This window comes from Rutidosis leptorrhynchoides, chromosome 3 (assembly GCF_046630445.1).
Source record: "Rutidosis leptorrhynchoides isolate AG116_Rl617_1_P2 chromosome 3, CSIRO_AGI_Rlap_v1, whole genome shotgun sequence".
Classification (NCBI taxonomy): Eukaryota; Viridiplantae; Streptophyta; class Magnoliopsida; order Asterales; family Asteraceae; genus Rutidosis; species Rutidosis leptorrhynchoides.
This window is the reverse complement of record NC_092335.1, coordinates 68,659,392-68,680,753: the sequence shown is the minus strand read 5'-3', so window position 1 is coordinate 68,680,753 and position 21,362 is coordinate 68,659,392. Positions and strand designations below refer to the sequence as shown.

The window sequence follows — 21,362 nt, the reverse complement described above, 5'->3', positions numbered from 1 at the left end:
TATGTGTATATATAGAAGAAACCACAAACATAAACTCCAACATAATTGTCTAAAACTGTTCATTTTGTTCAAAAACGGTAAATTTCTAGTTTAAATTGATTTAAAATGTTGACCAATTTTGAATTGACCGACTTTGGTTACCAAATTCGATTTTGACAAATAAATCGACGTTGTCCGACCAATTAAACGGATTTTGAAAAATCGAAACGGATTGCCCTTAATATGAATAATCGAGGATTAACGGGGTTAAGTTTTTTACAACGGTGTGTGTAGATATGAGAAAGGTGATATATAGGCAACTTTTCTTCTATCATTGAGTCTGAGTCAGAAGGGAATTCATTTCTCTATTCACATGTAATTCATGAGTATGAGAGTCATATTTCTGTATACTCGAAGGTAGGGAGACTGTTCCAAAAGAATATTCGCTAAAAAAGTTAAATGTAACTCGGTATTGACACCATTCTCATCTTCTTTCATAAACTCATATAACTGGACATAAAATTATTTCATTATATGTATTACATTGATAATTAATGATTTTTTAATTATAGGATAATACATACACGGATAAAGTTATAAAAAATAACGTATATGAATTAAAATGTTTATAGATCAATCTATTAAACTTCATATAACGATTTTAGGAGTTAAGACTACATATAGTGGTGTCTGTAACGTGGAGTAAATGAATGATATTTTTTGAGATATGTCTATGACGTATAAAATATTGAGCTTGTAATGAGGAAGGTTGTTAAAAAATGTTGTGTGTAATGTGGTAAAATATAATTGGAGATTGGATTAAAAGTGATGAAAAATGTTAAAAAAAAAACATTAAAAACGTAATTAAAAAATCAAAAACGTTTAAGGTTTGCCCAAAAATTAACCACAAATACTCCACTACAAATTTATGAGACGTTTGTAGTGATACCTAGAAGTGGAAGGCCTTACAAACACACATATATCTATAGTCTAATGTTTACGTGTTTTTGATATGTTACATGTCACATCGTATTTTGTATTTCATCACTTTGATCGTATAACCGTTTATCGAAGGGTGTTAAAAGGTCAATTTTTTGTGTAAGCCTGTTTCTAACCATGATTGTGACGTCAAAGGCAAGTGATGTACTTTTTGCTGACGTTGCAAGGTCAAGATGTGAAGTTTTTAAAATTGGAGTGTTGTATTATTGGTGAACTATTTGCTGACGTGGCAATTGATGTATTATTGGTAGTTGAGCATAAAATATATTAGTTAATAATATATAAAAATATGTGACGAAATCTGATTGGCTGAAAAAAATTTGACACGCCTTTTTCTTTCCTCGAATTTCTAACTGACACTCTGGAGCGTAAAATTTTGACGTCACGTTAGAGACGTCAAGAGCGTCAAACATGTGCCACATTGAAATCCACCTTATTTAACAGAAGAAGTTGACGCTGCAAATAATCTAATGTGTAACAATTTTTTCTTTACACACAGGGGCGGAGCTAGTAGGGAGGCGGATGGGTGTTCAGCATCCCCTAACTTTAGTCATAATTTGATATTAAATTGTAATTTAATGGGATTTTTAGTACTCGTAGCAAATTTTTAGATGTTAAATAGGGTTCTAGTATGTTGCAGGTCAATTTGGGGGAAGAGAAGAAGACCTTCTCTCAATATTTAACTTTAGTCCCTCAACTAGTTTATTAGATTCCTTTATAACCCTTCAAATTTAAGAATGTGTTTACTAATATTCAATTTCAAATATGTAGATATATACTCCGTATAATTTCTTGGGAAAGGTCAAAAGACCTTCAATTTTTGGTGAAATAACACAAGTGTCTCCATGAATTTTAATAATTGATCAAAAGAACTTTATGTGGGGAATGATAAATTTTTAATGGGTGATATAGTGATTTTAAAGAGTCTAAAAGTTTATACATTTTCTTAGTAAATAATGTTTACCGAGAGAAAGTATAAAAGGTTACCTATTCAAATCTCTTAGACGGAGTATTAATTTAACATATTAGTAAAAAAGATTCATGAAATAAAAAAATGATAGTAAAAGGTACGGAACACTTTTAAAATTTGAGTAAAAATACATGTTGTTATTGATTTGTAAAATCGGACATATATGAGATTGAGTATTACGAGTATTATTATATGTATATTGACTTAAAAGTGCGGATCCACCTCAACTATAATTCCTGCTCCGCCCCAACTATAATTCGTGGCTCCGCCCCTGTTTACACATTAACCTTAAAGTAACAATAGATTGATTTGATCCACACATGCAATTTGCACGATGATTGGGTATCTGATTCAGGAATCAAAAAGGCTGACTTCTGATCTGATTTAGTTTCTAACCAACCCCACTTCAGATTCCCTCTTATCTATCTATTGCTATTGTTTTTTTTAGTATCCACTTGGCTCTTCAAGAACATACATCATTGATCCGTATATAATTAATTACTGTAATATAATTAAAAATAATGATAACGATGTGTACATAATATGATTGCAATACTCCTCGGATGTAGATTTTGCTTGTGTATTATCTCCGCAATAAAGTGTAGCTAATGAAGATTAAAAATGAATTTCGTTTAAAAATTCTCAATCATTCAATAATCACTAAATAGCCTCTTAAGGTTTTGTATCTATCTCCAACACTAAGATATCCCCCAAGACATAGTTGGAATCATGTTTAAGAGAAGGAATCAAATTCTTGATATTTAACATGTTTGACATAAGTAGCTTGTATCTTCTCTTGAAAGGTTATAGTTAGAGCTCGTAGCAACAGATTATTTTCGAAATTTTATTAATGTTTAACAAAGTAGTTAAAGTTGAACACTTCTAGTTATGGATGAACTATAATAATAAAACACTCAATTACACAATAAGCACTTATATGAAAGGTGTTTATCTAATGTATCATTTCATAAGCTATGCTTATTATAAAAGCCATTTAATTACTTTCTTTTTCTAAAAGTTTTAAAAGTTTTGTCAATCAAACAATATTACTCCGTACAGATATGAACTAAATAAATAAATTTTAACGTATATAATTATATAAGTTTCGATAAGCTAGCCATTAAGGAGTCTTTATATGATAACTCCCTTTCTTTTTAGCTACAACGTGTTTTTGACCGATATACATATAACCAATCAATCCTAGGAAAACATGGTAGCTGGGATAATAAGTGATTAATCCCTTTTGTTCTTCACTCCTTCTTTCATTATCTAGGGACAATGATATTTCAATTCCTTCACAATATTAACAAATGCCTATAATTTGTAAAATGTACTTGTAATGCATGTACTCTTAAACTTATGCATCATAGTGGATCCTATCAAATATTATTGTGAAAATATCTTATCATTAGTCATTATTTAGTGACAACTATCATAAACATCATTAATACTTAAAGAAAAAGTTCTTTTTATAACTCGAAATTTCATGAAGTGATTATTAGTTAACTATCATCTACCTCCGTCAACATGCTTTCTTTGTTAGAGTATATTATTTATCCATATTATTCTAGTCCATTTATTATGTTTGTTGGGTTTAGCCCATTATTAATTGTTAGGGTTTTATGGGATGAGTAGAAGTAGAGGAGGATGTAGCCTCAGTAGGAGGAGGATGTGTCTCCTGAGTAGGATTTTGAGGAGGTGCAGTGACGATAGCCTTAGTAGGAGGAGGCTGAGTCTCCGTGGTAGCCTCAGTGGGAGGAGATGCGGTGTCGGTAGCCTCAGTGGGAGGAGGCTGTGTCTCCGGGACCGTATTAGAAGGATGAGAGGAAAGGTCATGTCCAGATAGATGAAAAGATCGGGAAAATAGACTTGTTGGAGGATCGAGAATGTCATAGAACGGTGGTTGAGTGGGTGTCATGGAACCGAAAGGGAAGGAAGTCTCGTCGAATGTGACATGACAAGAAAGGATGATTCTGTTAGTGGCAAAGTCGAGACAGCGGTAACGTCGGTGGTTGGAGGGGTGCCCAAGGAAGATGCAAGGAGTAGAGCATGGAGCGAGTTTGTGAGTAGTTGGCAGATGAGGGTAGCAGAGGCATCCGAAGACACGGAGTGTGTAGTAGTTAGGTTTTTGTTTGTATAGGCGGAAGTGCGGGATTTCGTGATTGATGGCGGAGGAAGGAAGGATATTTAGGAGATAGGCTGCCATATGAAGAGCATCTACCCAGTAAATGGGTGGAAGATAAGCTTGAAAAAGGAGCGTGCAAATTAGGTTATTGATGGTGCGGAGCATGCGTTCGGACTTCCCGTTTTGTTGAGAAGTGTGGGGACAAGAGAAGCGAAATTGAATGCCATTTGTTTGAAGAAGTTGACGGAAAGCGGTGTTATCGAATTCACCCTCATTGTCACATTGAAAGGCTTTTATTTCTTGTTTGAATTGAGTGCGTACGAAAGCACGAAAGTGTATGAATGTATTAAGTGCGTCAGATTTATTGCGTAACGGAAAAACCCATACATAATGTGAATAGTGATCAAGAAATATAATATAGTACTTTAAACCACTAAGACTAGAAACATGAGAAGTCCATAAATCAGAATCATATTATTCTAGTCTAACATTCTTACATGAGAACTCCATTACTATACACAATATAAACGGTACCAATAATACAGACTATTAATTTCTCTCTCTAAAAAACTTTAAAACCTTATCTCCCTTTTCTCTCATCTGGTGACAACCTCTTAGCCGCCGCTGCCGTTAATGGCCTCCGGTAGCTCGTCGGAGGTCAGGCTTTCTTTTTTTTTCCTTGTTCTTTACTGCTTACCTCTTCTTGTCCTCACAGATCCAAGCTTTTGTACTTGACTCCGGTGTGTGGTGTTTTCCGTTCCATCTCCTCTGGTGGATTCCGGCAGCAGGCGGCGAACGCCGTGATTTTTTTCACTAGCGTTATGCTCGTCGGGGTGTTTTGAGGTTATTTTTACAGATTACATCTCTTTGGTGTCTTGAATGGCCTCTGCTTTGTTCGCTGGCGACTGTTCTCTGAGTGCTTCTCGTCTCCTACGCAGGCAGCGACCTCCGTTTGGAGGTGTGTGGTAGGTGATGTTATGGTTCTCTTTCCCTTTTGCTCCGTCGCCTTTTTACCTTCTTGTGGTCTGCTTGTGCTTCTGAGTTACGGTGACTTCGCCGGCGAGTTTATTGCCGGTTGCAAGCTCGGATCTTGATTTGTTTCTTTTTCGTTTCTCTATTTTTTATAAAATGGCGCGTTTGTTAGTAGATGGATTTAGTTACTGTTTTTCGTTTGTTGGTGGTCTGGTGGGTACTAGCTACGGGTTCCGGTGAGACCTTGTGGTTTCTGCGGTGGGTCCCGTTGTGAGATACCAGTGGAAGGTGTATGGATCTTGTTTACTTTTTTTTTCCTTGATTTCCCTTTATCCTTTGTCTGTTGTTGCTCTTTGATGGTGGTCGTTTTTTTTTCTTTACCCTTTCTAGATATGAAAACTGTAACGACCCGGATTTTTCCGATCGTTTTATACTTATGAGATTAATATTTACATAAATTAAACCTTACCAACATGATAAGCAATCCAAATTGTTGAGACTTATGTTTTTGAAAAGAGTTTTATACAACGTTTGACCGTCCAATTTGACCGATGATATCACGAACTATATAACACACGATAATTATACGATTATGTATATATACATATCTATACATATTTAACATGATTTAAGGATGGTTTAACGTCTCATTGTGTACTAACAACAATGAGTTATAGGTATATTTTGAGATCACTAACTTAAGTTTTCAAAACGATAACTATATGTAACATTCTTTGACATATATACTTATAATCTATAATGTGTTGGTGATTTATGTCACCAATATGATTTAAGTGTAATCGGATTAATTTGTTAACCAAAATAATCTTGATAAATAGCGAACAAGTTTAGAAAAGTGTGGAGTGAATACTTGTTTGAACTTATCTTGATCATGACGAGGGTTCGGGGGCAGCGCCCCCGATAGCGGGGTCCAAGGGGTGGCAACCCCTGGCGGGGTCCAAGTCACGCTAGCATTGCGTTATTAAAAATGTCTTAAAATTTTATTTTTGGCCCGGTTTGACCCAAAATAAAAGCCCGGTTTTGAGCCTCTTTTACAGTTATAATGTGATGACCCGGAAATTTCTGACCAAATTTAAACTTAATCTTTAACGTTTCCGACACGATAAGCAAAGTCTGTAAAACTGAATCTCGAAATTTTTGAACTACTTTCATATATTCAAATACCTTTCGGTTATTCTTGACGATTCGCGAACAATTATATGTATATAGATACATATATATATACTATAACTTCTCAGGTGGAGAGAAACCAGCAGCAAGGTAATGTAGGAGGGGGGAATGAGATGCAAGAAATGCATAGGTTTATAGCTTCTCAGGAATACGAAAATGCTAGACAGAGAGCATTTGAAGATTGGCAAGTTCATCAGAACCAGATCATAGCTCATTGCCAACATATAGGTAGAAACTATATTCCTACACCGAAACCCGTCTTCCCTCCTTGGTCGATAGAGATGCAGCCACCATATCCTACGTATGACCCTGCCGAAGCATTCTATAGCACTTATGGTTATGCCTGGAACCCCTATTGGTACCAATATCATCCTTAGTTTACTTATTATTTTTTATTATTTTGTAATTTGTAATTATTGATACATTTAATATTTTTGTTAATATTGTAATCATTTTTATAATTATCTAACTTTTATTCTTAGATTTTAATAATTTTTGAATGTGGGGTAATATACCAAACTTCAAAAATATGTATATATGTTTGCAGTTTATCTTATGTACACAACAGGGTAAAACAACGCATTTTCAAAGACTGGCATTAAGTTCAGCAAAAGCAACTAATTTTGACGACAAGATGCAAAATATATGTGAAATAACAACAAGACGGAATGAACAAATGATGTGCACCATTTATCATTCAGCAAACAAACGCCAATATATTTGGAAACTTTGGTAAAATTTAATCTTAAATTGTTACTGATTTCTTGCAAATGAGGGCATTGCAAGATCTTAAGTGTGGGAAGGGGTTAAATTCTTTCGGATTTTAAAATTTTTATATTAAACACTTGGTTACCATTAAAAATACTAGTAAAGCAGTAGTTGTATTAGAATCTAGTGCTCTCTGATAAAAAAAGAACAGCCCTAGTCTTATATACTGACTACCCAATTCTAGTAAAAATTTCAAAATTTTCAATTAAATGAATTCAAAATCATGTTTATACATATTTATGAACGATAAAACTAGGTTTTAACACCGAAATTATTGTTATCTCAGAAAGAACATAAATTAAGAAACAAACTAAAATGTCAAAATTCATTTAAAATGGAATAGAGGACGATAAAAAGGAAAATAAAAGCCAAGTGTGGGAAAATTTACCAAGTTATTTTAAACATATATCACATATATCTGTAACAAATAACTGAAAATACTTTTGCTTTGAACTAAACTAAACTGTTTTACCCGATGAAAGAAAAGAAGAGATGGATCTACACGATGAATCAATTCCATCATTAAAAGGAAGTAAAGTCTTCCGAAAAAGACACGCGCTTCTTGATTTAGGTCATGAAGTTGTCGTCCAGACCAGCTGTAGGTTGACGAAAAATCTAGAAAAGTCATCACTAAAATCAGCAGGAAATCCACGGACCTCAGCATTAAACAGGGTCGCCAAGTGGTCAGATTTATCCTAACCATGAGAAGGATTTATCTCGTACAATGGGGGGGGCACCATGCAAATTAGCTGGATAAGACTAATGAATCAGATCCCCAGAAAGGATAATCTCCTTAAAGATTAAAAATCAGCTTTTAAGACTGATATTACTCAATCCTAGAGATTGATCTTAAAGATTGAGAATTACAAACTCATGGAATTCAATGATATCTAAACTCGAGCTTGAACGAGAAAATATTTTGATCAAAATTATAAACCGATTTGTTTTCTGAAAACCCTATTTTCAATGCGTTCATTACCATTGAACGTAAAATCCTAGGAATTCACCTGGAATTTATTAGGTCACCTGAACTAAATCGGGTGTCAACCGTAAGAACGGTGGTTGCATAGTGGTCAAAGACAGGACCTTGTGCCAGACCGAAAAAATTATAAGGGTGAGCTTTACTATTGCTCCTACCAAGGATAGTAATTGCGTCCGACACGTTATAGACCATAATTAAAAGCATGTCAGGGGACATTGCCTTAACAGTTGCTTGTTCAACGCTTTCCTTTACAACCGGACGGTAGTTTACCGAAAGGTAATATACGGGACAAGTAAACTGGACGTGTTGCTTTCCAAATACAAGGTTAGCAAGTGGGTGACACAAAACCGCAAGTTTTGAGCTAAAATTTTCAAATCTGAAACCCACCAAACCCACAAAAATATTTTGCAAACACCGGTAAAGGGTTATTCCGGAAAACTTATCTAGGGTAAAAACTAGATTTCAAAAGATCAAATGTTTTCATAAAGATCCAATTTCCTTAATGGATCTAAATTTTTATAGTCATGTGGGACTGTAAACCATATCGTTACTACCATTGTTTATACCGCCGTATAGAAATCACTGATGTACAAAGTGTGAAGAATAAAGAAGTGATTCTAGTATTTCAAGACAATATTGCTTGAGGACAAGCAACGCTCAAGTGTGGGAATATTTGATAATGCTAAAAACGAACATATATTTCATAGCATTATTCCTCAAGAAAGACAAGCTTTTAGTTGCAATTGTTCTATTTACAAGTGATATTCGTTTAAATAATAAAAGGTGAAGACAAAAGACAGATTCGACGAATTGAAGACTCAAACGACCAAAAAGCTCAAAAGTACAAAAGACAATCAAAGAGGTTCCAATTATTGATAAGAAACGTCTCGAAATTACAAGAGTACAAGATTCAAAACGCAAAATACAAAATATAAAATTGTACGCAAGGACGTTCGAAAATCCGGAACCGGGACCAGAGTCAACTCTTAACGCTCGACGCAACGGACTAAAAATTACAAGTTAACTATGCATATAAATATAATATAATATATAATTAATTATATTAATTATATATATATTATATATATATATTATAAAACCGTCGGCAGAGAAACTCCAAGGGTGTGAGCTGTAAATACATTCTCCGCGACTCGCGGAATTTGAAGAGGATTTTGCCGCGAGTCGCGGAGCCCCAAAAATCAACTCTGGCTATAAAGCAAACCGAATTCTGATCATTTTTCATATTCTATTTTCTCTCATCTCTCTATCTATACGATATATATATATATATAATTTATATTTTAATTTTAATTTTAATTATAATTCTAATAATAAGGGTATGTTAGCGAATGTTGTAAGGGTGTAAGTCGAAATTCTGTCCGTGTAACGCTACGCTATTTTTAATCATTGTAAGTTATGTTCAACCTTTTTATATTAATGTCTCGTAGCTAAGTTATTATTATGCTTATTTAAAACGAAGTAATCATGATGTTGGGCTAATTACTAAAATTGGATAATTGGGCTTTGTACCATAATTGGGGTTTGGACAAAAGAACGACACTTGTGGAAATTAGACTATGGGCTATTAATGGGCTTTATATTTGTTTAACTAAATGAAAGTTTGTTAATGTTAATATAAAGATTTACAATTGGGCGTCCCTATAAATTACCATCTACACTCAATCGGACACGATGGGCGGGGTATTTATATGTACGAATAATCGTTCATTTAACCGGACACGGGAATGGATTAATAGCCACTAGAATAATTAAAACAGGGGTGAAATTACATTCAAGGGTAATTGGTGTAATTGTTAACAAAGTAGTAAAACCTTGGTTTACACGCAGTCGATAACCTGGTGTATTCATTAAACAAAGTATTAAAACCTTGTTACAATTCGAATCCCCAATTAGTTGGAATATTTAACTTCGGGTATAATAATAATTTGACAAGGACACTTGCAATTTATATTTATGACTGATGGACTGTTATGGACAAAAAACCAGACGGACATATTAAATAATCCAGGACAAAGGACAATTAACCCATGGGCATAAAACTAAAATCAACACGTCAAACATCATGATTACGGAAGTTTAAATAAGCATAATTCTTTTATTTCATATTTAATTTCCTTTATTTTATATTTAATTGCACTTCTAATTATCGCACTTTTATTTATTGTTATTTAATCGCACTTTTAATTATCGTACTTTTTAATTATCGCAATTTTATTTTATCGCATTTTTATTATTCGCAATTTCATTATCGTTATTTACTTTACGCTTTAATTTAAGTCTTGTATTTATTTTATATTTTACATTAGGTTTTAACTGCGACTAAAATCTTAAAATCGACAATCCGGTCATTAAACGGTAAAAACCCCCCTTTATAATAATAATATTACTTATATATATATTTGTATTTTTATAAAAGTAAACTAATATAGCGTTGAGCTTTGTTTAAAGATTTCCCTGTGGAACGAACCGGACTTACTAAAAACTACACTACTGTACGATTAGGTACACTGCCTATAAGTGTTGTAGCAAGGTTTAAGTATATCCATTCTATAAATAAATAAATATCTTGTGTAAAATTGTATCGTATTTAATAGTTTTTCCTAGTAAAATTAATAACTATTTTATATACACCTCGCATAACATCAGTTGGTCCATGTTGGTTGCTGTTGGGCTTGTGATCTTGCTCGTGGGCCTGTTGTTGGTTCAAGAGCGTTGGGCTGTTTCTTTTGTTATTGGGCCTCCTGTGTGCTGTACAGCTCATCCCCTCTTATCCGTTGCATTATTCCCTTTTTTTGGCTGATTTGCAGCCTACAGCTGGAAAGATACAAAGATGCATACAGCATGATTTCTCTTTTTCTCTTTATGGTTGTCTATTTATCATGGGTGCTACCTATCGTGTGTAATAATTATGATCATCATCATTCATTTTTTAATCTATTATTTTCTCTTTCAATTGTAATTGATCTCTGATTGAGAGACTCTCTCTTGTGTCACTGTGATAATAATAATCTTGGCAAGTGCCAAGTTCTTCAACTGTAATCGTTAATTGGAAGAATATGTGGGTTTGATTCATTAATTTTTACAGATTACCAGCTGAATTAGAGTCTAAAAATTGGTCAAGTAGTAAACTGGTTGTTAATGTTGTAACAGAATTAGGTATTGTATATAGGAGTTAATCAGTTGTATTGATGCATCACAAACTTTCGATATTAATAAAATTCTGTTTTTCTCTCTCAAATTTCTTTGAAGAAGTGACTTTCTCGAATCAAGTCGTATCATGTTCTTGCTATTTATTTCAATTTTTAGTGCAACCCTCTTTCATATATTAATAAATAAAATAAAAAATAATAATGGATGGATAAAATTTGTGATGATTTTCAGTATATTAAGTTTTTTGTTGTCCTTCTGATCATGATGATCTAGTTCGTGTGATTTTGTTTCTGACTGACTATTGCATGTCGGGTCACAATATGTTCCCATGTAATTGTATCCTTGTTCTATATTTTTAATTTAATCTATCTATGGCATTTAAAAATAATGGTTTCGTCCATGAGCAAAAAATAAATAAGTACGTCTCATTTAAATATAAAGTTAGGTTAGATGTAGCTGTCTCGGTACTACGATATGGAGTAGTTAAATTTTGATATTTAAATAAAAATATATGAATGAATGAATGAATGATAGATTAAGTTATATATATTTTCTCGTATTATTCCACAGAAAAGTTAAGAGTTGGATTTAACAATATATATAGGCTATACAAAAGTCACGTTAGGCGTTGACTTTAGTAATTAAGGCTCTACATAAATTGATCATAGAATGAGATTCATATTCATATAGATACATTATTAGTCACTGGGTAAAGCAAACTACTAAAGTTAAAGGTATGCATATTTTATCAGTAAATCCTTCTAATATTGTTCATGGTGTGAGAGTACTACTATGTTTTAATGTTAATTAGCTTAATTTATTAATGGTGTATCGGTCGGTGCAGATGAATTCCAGATCACCAAACGGTCCAAACCTACCTCGTCTAGATCTGATAACTGGTAATTTCTTCACTCTCTATATTATATACGGAGTAGATATTACTATTACTCATGTTAAGTTACGTTTTAATTCAATTTGTTTAAAAAACATGCATATTCAATTGTTATGCAGTACTCATGTTCTTCAGCATCTGCAGTCTGCACATTCAAAATCTTGTCTCTTCACTACGTACCAACAGCTTATATCTAGACTACAATATAAATAAGTATAGATATCTAATTCTAATTTCTAATTATTATTAATTAAAACTTAAAAACATGAAAAGAGCATAAATTACAAATCATTTACCTGCAACCAACAACTGTAGCATCATTACTCTTGTAAAATTGTAACCATTTAACTTTAGGAGCGGATATGAGTATATATAAAACTCATTTCAACAGTGTCAGTTTTAATTATAGTGTTTGTTTTAACAGAATTTGATTGTCTTTATACAGTAGTATTATAATATATTGTCGTATGACACAAAGCACAGTTAATGGGGTACTTAGATTATTTAATGGTATACAGATTACTCATATTCAGCTACGTTTTAATTCGATTTGTTCAAAATACATGCATATTCAACTGGTTTAGTATTTGCAATAAAAAAAACATATTTAGAGATTAACAGACTAATTAACTAATTGAAATAAATGATCTACTAATGCCAAAAAATCGCCCGTTTAAAAAAAGTTTAACTAATTGCCTTTGGATTACACTAAAGGACCAAAAGAGGAATACCTCAAAATTTGTCTCCCTCTTTACGAAGCATCCATCAAAGGTGACTGGAAATCGACTGAAGCCATTCTTAAGGGGAGACCAGAGTTGGTAAGGTATGCAATCACTGAAAATGGGGAGACTGCACTTCACGTCTCTGTATCCGCAAAACGTGACAAAAAAACACAAGTGTTCGTGCAGCATCTGGTGGATAAGATGACACAGGACGATTTGGAACTGTAAAATCAAAATCACAACACCGCCTTCTTTTTAGCTGCGGTAGCCGGAAATACAACAACGGTTAAAATAATGTTGGAAAAGAACAAGGGCTTACTAGCAATCCCTGGTGGTGAAGGAAAGATGATGCCATTGTATGCGGCTGCGCTGTATGGATATCATGATGTAGCCAAGTGTCTGTACCAAAATTCCGATTTGCATGATGATGGTTGGAATCCTCAGAATCGTGGCTGGGTGTTCGAGAAATGCATCGAGAATGATATGTTCGGTAAGCATTTAGTACTCATGTTTCTTACATTAAAACTTATGAATGTTAAAACAGAACACATGCAATGAGCAATACAAAAACAAGAAAAAATTGAAGATAAAGAAATAACCACATGATAATAACTGAGCCATTCTATATAGTATCTAATACTATCTATTATACATGATCGAGCCTAGATTCAACTATAAGGAGCTAAAATAGGATCGTGTGCAATGAGGTGGATGTTGTGACGTTTTGGAGACCTTATGATCGTCTTTGATTCTAAAACGATGTTTAGAATCATCAATCACCATGTCATGATCTTGAACCTTTGAATTACCTTGGATTGTACAATGACTTTAATAAACGAGATGATAATGATATGCTCTCAAAGAATCCATGTTCAACAATCTCTAAATGAAAGTCGGGGATCTCTATTTATAATTTTTCCAGTTTTATGCGGACTGCGCGTAGTTTTTAGCAATCTCTGCGGATAATCTGCTAACTAATGCGTAAATATGTATCATTTCCGCAGCTTGTGCTTTGATAGCGCATTATACGCATTCATATGCATGACTAAACATATGATCAATACACATTCTACTTCTTTATGCTTTGTCATTTTTGTTTCCATTCTTGATTTGTGTTCTTTGTAATATCGTTTCTTCACAACGAGATTGTTAAATCTTTTCAGATATCGCACAACTTATGGTGGAAACGCACCCAGAACTTGCTACTAACGGCGATGCACTTAGAAGTTTGGCTCGCAAGCCTGAAGAGTTATCTGTTAGAAAAACAACTTTCATCAAAGGAATCATCATTTGGGGTAAACATCTCTATTCGATATCAGAAATCTGACTTATGTTAAATACTTTTTGTTAATGATTGTTGTTGTCAGTTCTTGTGTTCCTAGGTTTAACAAAGGGAGCTCCTGAAAAGGATAATAAAGCATTAGCATTGTTAAGAACCATTGGAAAAGCTATTGCAAAAAAGCCCAAGAATGAGATTGACAATATACTCAGAGGTCCACCTGATCCGATTAAGCATCAAAACAAGTCAGATCTTGGATGGTCTAATCATGCTACGCGACTACACCTACTCATATCTGAATATGTTGTCAAAATGAATGTTGAAACCGATAACACAGGGCTAATGGAAGATAAGGGAAATCAAGCTACGAGGCTACAAAACCTTATTTTTAGACACCTTGCGGAACTGCATGATGAAACCCATAAAATTATCAGAGGAGGTCCAACGTCGACCAAGCAAGATAACATGCCACTCACTCGTAAGGAACATCAAGCTGAGGAACTAAAAGAGCTGATATTCAAACATATTGAAGAAATACATAACGAAACCCATAATATAATCAAGAATACTAATCAAAAGGATGAATTAGCTCAGAAGCTACGGGATATCATTTTAAAAAGTAACAAGAATATCCGTACAAAAGCCAATAAAGTTATTGTAGAACGGACATATTCTTCTCGTGTACTTTTTATAGCTGCAGAATTGGGAAATACTAATTTTATAGTTGAGCTCATTCGCCAAAATCCCGATCTGATCTGGAAGGTAAATGATGAAAATCAAACTATATTTCACGTTGCAGTCAAGCATCGCCACGAGGGTATCTACAACTTGTTGTATGAAATTGGTTCAATGAAGGACATGATAACTCCTCTCAAAGATAAGAATGGTAACAATATGTTGCATTTAGTAGGGATGAGCGAAAAACAAAAGCTACTCCGTGAAGGGGCTGGTTTGCAAATGCAACGAGAACTAGCATGGTTCCGGGTATTCACATTCATCCACGTGCTTCAAGGATTCTTTACCTATTTTTCTTTCATTTGTTCACGATTAGCGTAGTGTACAACCACTTAAACTATCTTTATTTGTTTGTGTTGTAGGAAGTAAAGCAAATGATCCCTCCATCTTACAGAGAACGTAAGAATGCAGACGATCAAACTCCACGTGAGCTATTCATCAAAGAACATGAAGACATAGTTAAGCAAGATGAAAAATGGATGAAAGCGATAGCTGGTCAATGTATGGTGGTTGCAGCGCTTATTGCCACCATGGTATTTACCGCAGCTTACACAATTCCTGGTGGGTATAATCAAAACGATGGTATCCCTATCTTTCACTCGAAAACGGTCTATAAGGTTTTCGTTGTGGCAGATGCCATTTCTCTACTCACGTCTATAACTTCAATTCTCTACATCTTTATATCCGTCTACTTCTCATCTAATTATACAGAGATCGATTTCTCGGAATCTTTACCCGAAAAGTTGATAGTAGGTCTACTATATCTTTCCATATCTATAATATCCATGTTGATTGCTTTTAGTGTCAGCTTTTTCATCCTATACCAAAATGGTACCTTATGGATGCCCATCCTTATCAGCGTATTTGCTTTGATTCCATTGTACTTATCATTCAAGATGTACATTATTTTGTTTTATGCTGTAATTCTCATCACATATGATTCCAGGAACCTCTTTAGACCCAAGAAACCCGTTGTGTACTATAAAAATCCTACCATCTAACCATATATTGACTTTGTCCAACTCTAAATGGTTCCATTTCAAGATGTACTTTGTAAAATGTATCCGGATTATTATGTATTTTTTTCAACAGTTATATATCTTTAATGCTCCTGTGACCATTACATCAACTAGTATTTGGCATTAGCTTAGCATGTTAGTAGATTGAACAGAAGGAATATCATTAGCTGATTACAATAACAAACTAGCTCATTACCCTGCGATGCAAAGAAGTACTAAAGGTGTAGATTTTGTAAAGTATAACTGCTTGATACAATATAATATACACAAAATAATATTGTATAATTGGTTTGCAAAGAGATTTAGAGACTAGAAAGTATATGCAACTTCACTCTTAGAAAGTTAAATAGGAGTAGTATGCTCATATAAACAATTACTCTGTATTAATTTCAGTCATAGAGTCAAGATTTTAAGTTAGGGGAGATTGTCATTATAAAATAAATAATGATCAATGTTGTACTTCAACAACCTAACAAAATCTACCTCTAGCGCCCATGAGATGTAGATGATACTTTGTAACTAAAGTGATTAAATCAACACATGAGAAAAATTACAATTAATTTACCTAAGATTATAATCGATAAACACATACATTGAAATTAGATGCCGGTAGAGTAGCAATTTGAAGAACACTAACCTTTCATTTGAATAACGGTGACTTAAGGATACGAGAGCCAAGCGGTATGGTAAATCAAGCAATCGGTTCAACAAAATGTAGTCGACGATCAATATCAGTTTATGGATACATGTCTGGTTTTAAGATGGGCTGGTGCTTATCGCTAGGGCCTGTTAAATGCCAATGAATTTGGACCATGTAAAGCATTTAAGAATTTGACCCAACTCGGGGCTGAAGCATGGTTGGATATATTATAAGCCCATTGTTAATCATGTCTCATGCTGTCGTGCACAAGTCTTCGGCTATATTTGACAAAACTACCTAGTAGCTTGTACATAGTAGCTTTTAGATTGTAGCTTTTAACTATTAGCTGAAGCATTTAATTGTTAGTTGGTAGCCGATAGCTTTTTATATGTATTTATGTGTTTGACACAGTAGCTGAAACTGTTACCGTAAAATGTAAAATGTCATTGAGTTTTTTTTTTTTTTTTCCCTCAAACGACAGTTCTATTAGTTTTTACATTTTTTTCATCCATAATGAAAACTTTATACTCTTGTGATTAAACAGAGTTTATCTTGATATGAGTTCTTTCATAAAAGTTACTGTAAAATTTAAAAGCTTCAAAAAAACTAGTTGTTGAACAAGCCCTCGTTGTGGTTTACTATGCAAGATTAAGGTTACCATAGATATTCTATTAGTAAGATTTGAATAAGTTCTTTTTAGTTTCATAGTATAAAACAATGAAGATGTTTTTTTAGTTTCATAGTATAAAAGTGCTAACCACGCAGGTTTGTCTGAGTGACCATCGAGTTGTCCAATAAAGCACACCACTCGGGTTCAATTCTTGAGTATGCCAAATTGTTCAGAGCGGGAGTGTGACCAGAGGGTGCACATATTGCGCAATTCATACGATACTAGGTCTCGCGCTCGGGGAACTTGATTATCCGAAGTTTTACCCACTATTGGTGAGCCAATATGCTTGTTCATATGGGGGTCTTCTTGCTTACCCAAAAAAAGTGTAACAGTGCTAAGTTTTTTGGCTATATTACAACGAAAAAAACGATACTCAATAATATGTGTAGGCAAAAATTTCACTATTCGGGGATTAATCAATTGGAACTTTGGAATGAGTATTCGGCAATTCGGGGATTAATCGAAGATTAATCGAATTGTGCTTTATACATTTAATTATTAAATTTCAAATATTATATGTGTATATATATAGAAGAAACCACAAACATAAACTCCAACATAATTGTCTAAAACTGTTCATTTTGTTCAAAAACGGTAAATTTCTAGTTTAAATTGATTTAAAATGTTGACCAATTTTGAATTGACCGACTTTGGTTACCAAATTCGATTTTGACAAATAAATCGACGTTGTCCGACCAATTAAACGGATTTTGAAAAATCGAAACGGATTGCCCTTAATATGAATAATCGAGGATTAACGGGGTTAAGTTTTTTACAACGGTGTGTGTAGATATGAGAAATGTGATATATAGACAACTTTTCTTCTATCATTAAGTCTGAGTCAGAAGGGAATTCATTTCTCTATTCACATGTAATTCATGAGTATGAGAGTCATATTTCTGTATACTCGAAGGTAGGGAGACTGTTCCAAAAGAATATTCGCTAAAAAAGTTAAATGTAACTCGGTATTGACACCATTCTCATCTTCTTTCATAAACTCATATAACTGGACATAAAATTATTTCATTATATGTATTACATTGATAATTAATGATTTTTTAATTATAGGATAATACATACACGGATAAAGTTAAAAAAAATAACGTATATGAATTAAAATGTTTATAGATCAATCTATTAAACTTCATATAACGATTTTAGGAGTTAAGACTACATATAGTGGTGTCTGTAACGTGGAGTAAATGAATGATATTTTTTGAGATATGTCTATGACGTATAAAATATTGAGCTTGTAATGAGGAAGGTTGTTAAAAAATGTTGTGTGTAATGTGGTAAAATATAATTGGAGATTGGATTAAAAGTGATGAAAAATGTTTAAAAAAAAACATTAAAAACGTAATTAAAAAATCAAAAACGTTTAAAGTTTGCCCAAAAATTAACCAAAAATACTCCACTACAAATTTATGAGACGTTTGTAGTGATACCTAGAAGTGGAAGGCCTTACAAACACACATATATCTATAGTCTAATGTTTACGTGTTTTTGATATGTTACATGTCACATCGTATTTTGTACTTCATCACTTTGATCGTATAACCGTTTATCGAAGGGCGTTAAAAGGTCAATTTTTTGTGTAAGCCTGTTTCTAACCATGATTGTGACGTCAAAGGCAAGTGATGTACTTTTTGCTGACGTTGCAAGGTCAAAATGTGAAGTTTTTAAAATTGGAGTGTTGTATTATTGGTGAACTATTTGCTGACGTGGCAATTGATGTATTATTGGTAGTTGAGCATAAAATATATTGGTTAATAATATATAAAAATATGTGACGAAATCTGATTGGCTGAAAAAAATTTGACACGCCTTTTTCTTTCCTCGAATTTCTAACTGACACTCTGGAGCGTAAAATTTTGACGTCACGTTAGAGACGTCAAGAGCGCCAAACATGTGCCACATTGAAATCCACCTTATTTAACAGAAGAAGTTGACGCTGCAAATAATCTAATGTGTAACAATTTTTTCTTTACACACAGGGGCGGAGCTAGTAGGGAGGCGGATGGGTGTTCAGCATCCCCTAACTTTAGTCATAATTTGATATTAAATTGTAATTTAATGGGATTTTTAGTACTCGTAGCAAATTTTTAGATGTTAAATAAGGTTCTGGTATGTTGCAAGTCAATTTGGGGGAAGAGAAGAAGACCTTCTCTCAATATTTAACTTTAGTCCCTCAACTAGTTTATTAGATTCCTTTATAATCCTTCAAATTTAAGAATGTGTTTACTAATATTCAATTTCAAATATGTAGATATATACTCCGTATAATTTCTTGGGAAAGGTCAAAAGACCTTCAATTTTTGGTGAAATAACACAAGTGTCTCCATGAATTTTAATAATTGATCAAAAGAACTTTATGTGGGGAATGATAAATTTTTAATGGGTGATACAGTGATTTTAAAGAGTCTAAAAGTTTATACATTTTCTTAGTAAATAATGTTTACTGAGAGAAAGTATAAAAGGTTACCTATTCAAATCTCTTAGACGGAGTATTAATTTAACATATTAGTAAAAAAGATTCATGAAATGAAAAAATGATAGTAAAAGGTACGGAACACTTTTAAAATTTGAGTAAAAATACATGTTGTTATTGATTTGTAAAATCAGACATATATGAGATTGAGTATTACGAGTATTATTATATGTATATTGACTTAAAAGTGCGGATCCAACTCAACTATAATTCCTGGCTCCGCCCCAACTATAATTCCTGGCTCCGCCCCTGTTTACACGTTAACCTTAAAGTAACAATAGATTAATTTGATCCACACATGCAATTTGCACGATGATTGGGTATCTGATTCAGGAATCAAAAAGGCTGACTTCTGATCTGATTTAGTTTCTAACCAACCCCACTTCAGATTCCCTCTTATCTATCTATTGCTATTGTTTTTTTTTAGTATCCACTTGGCTCTTCAAGAACATACATCATTTTTCCGTATATAATTAATTACTGTAATATAATTAAAAATAATGATAACGATGTGTACATAATATGATTGCAATACTCCTCGGATGTAGATTTTGCTTGTGTATTATCTCCGCAATAAAGTGTAGCTAATGAAGATTAAAAATGAATTTCGTGTTATAATTCAGTAGGCTTATAACTACCTTTAGTGGTTTGATTCTTGATGTTATAATTCAGTAGGCTTATAACTACCTTTAGTGGTTTGATTCTTGATGTTATAATTCAGTAGGCTTATAACTACCTTTAGTGATTTGATTCTTGATTTAGAATACTAATAATGAAGTGTAAGAACAAAGATGATAATGGAGAGAAAGAAAGAAACACTTTGTAAGTGTGAGAAATGGTGCAAGTTTAATGCTTGCATTCATGAGTATTTATAGCCTAAAATCTCAATATAAAAATACATACTTTGTGTACCAAAATTGACTATATGTATACACCAAAATTGACTATCCATATCTATATTATTATTATTATTATAACACTCCCCCTTGGATAGCAATTTTATTTTGTTGAAGATCAACTATAAATTACTGCCTCGTTAAAAACCTTGCTAAAGAAAACCCAGTGGGAAAAAACTTTAGCTAAGGGAAAAAGAGTGCAGCATGGAGTTGACTCCCCCTCAAGTAGACATCGCTTCAGCTGTTACATCTTTTGAACATGTCTCATGCCAATGTTATGAACGTGTGTTCTGAAAATAGCAGTTGGAAGTGCTTTCGTGAAAAGATCAGCAGAGTTTTTGCTAGATTGCACATATCTCATTTCAATCTGGTTGTCCTTAATGAGATTTTGAGTGTATGAGAAGAATCTAGGTGGTATGTGTTTTGTTCGGTCACTTTTGATATACCCTTCTTTCATCTGTGCTATGCAAGCTGCATTATCTTCATAGATAGTTGTTGGACTTTTATCGCGTTCTAGTCCACAAGAATCAGTAATGAGTTGTGTCATTGATCTCAACCAAAAACATTCTCGAGTAGCTTCATGTAATGCAATCACTTCGGCATGATTTGACGATGTAGCAACAAGTGTTTGTTTTTGAGAACGCCATGATATTGCAGTACCTCCATTTAGGAATACATATCCAGTTTGAGATTTAGCTTTATGTGGATCAGATAAATAACCTGCATCTGCATAACCAATCAAATCTTGTTTTGATTCGTTAGAATAAAATAATCCTAAATCAGTAGTTCCTCAAAGGTATCGAAATATGTGTTTGATCCCATTCCAGTGTCTTTTGGTAGGAGCAGAGCTGAACCTTGCCAACA

The 21,362-nt window shown here is 33.5% G+C and overlaps 1 protein-coding gene across 1 annotated transcript; it reads left to right on the top strand.

The window, feature by feature from the left end:
- Positions 1-12,985: 12,985 nt before the first annotated feature.
- Positions 12,986-15,893, top strand: LOC139896281 (uncharacterized). Its single transcript, XM_071878880.1, has 4 exons — positions 12,986-13,261; positions 13,935-14,066; positions 14,139-15,034; positions 15,148-15,893. The coding sequence occupies exons 1-4, from the start codon at positions 13,066-13,068 to the stop codon at positions 15,784-15,786; spliced, it is 1,863 nt and encodes a 620-aa protein (XP_071734981.1). The 5' UTR covers positions 12,986-13,065; the 3' UTR covers positions 15,787-15,893.
- The last annotated feature ends 5,469 nt before the right edge of the window (positions 15,894-21,362 follow it).

Excerpts from the sequence above, each read along its gene's own strand:
- LOC139896281 (XM_071878880.1), top strand. The coding sequence starts at position 13,066 with ATGTTGGAAAAGAACAAGGGCTTACTAGCAATCCCTGGTGGTGAAGGA. Across the intron at positions 13,262-13,934 it reads CATCGAGAATGATATGTTCG|ATATCGCACAACTTATGGTG; the intron begins GTAAGCATTTAG and ends AAATCTTTTCAG. Across the intron at positions 14,067-14,138 it reads CAAAGGAATCATCATTTGGG|TTCTTGTGTTCCTAGGTTTA; the intron begins GTAAACATCTCT and ends TGTTGTTGTCAG.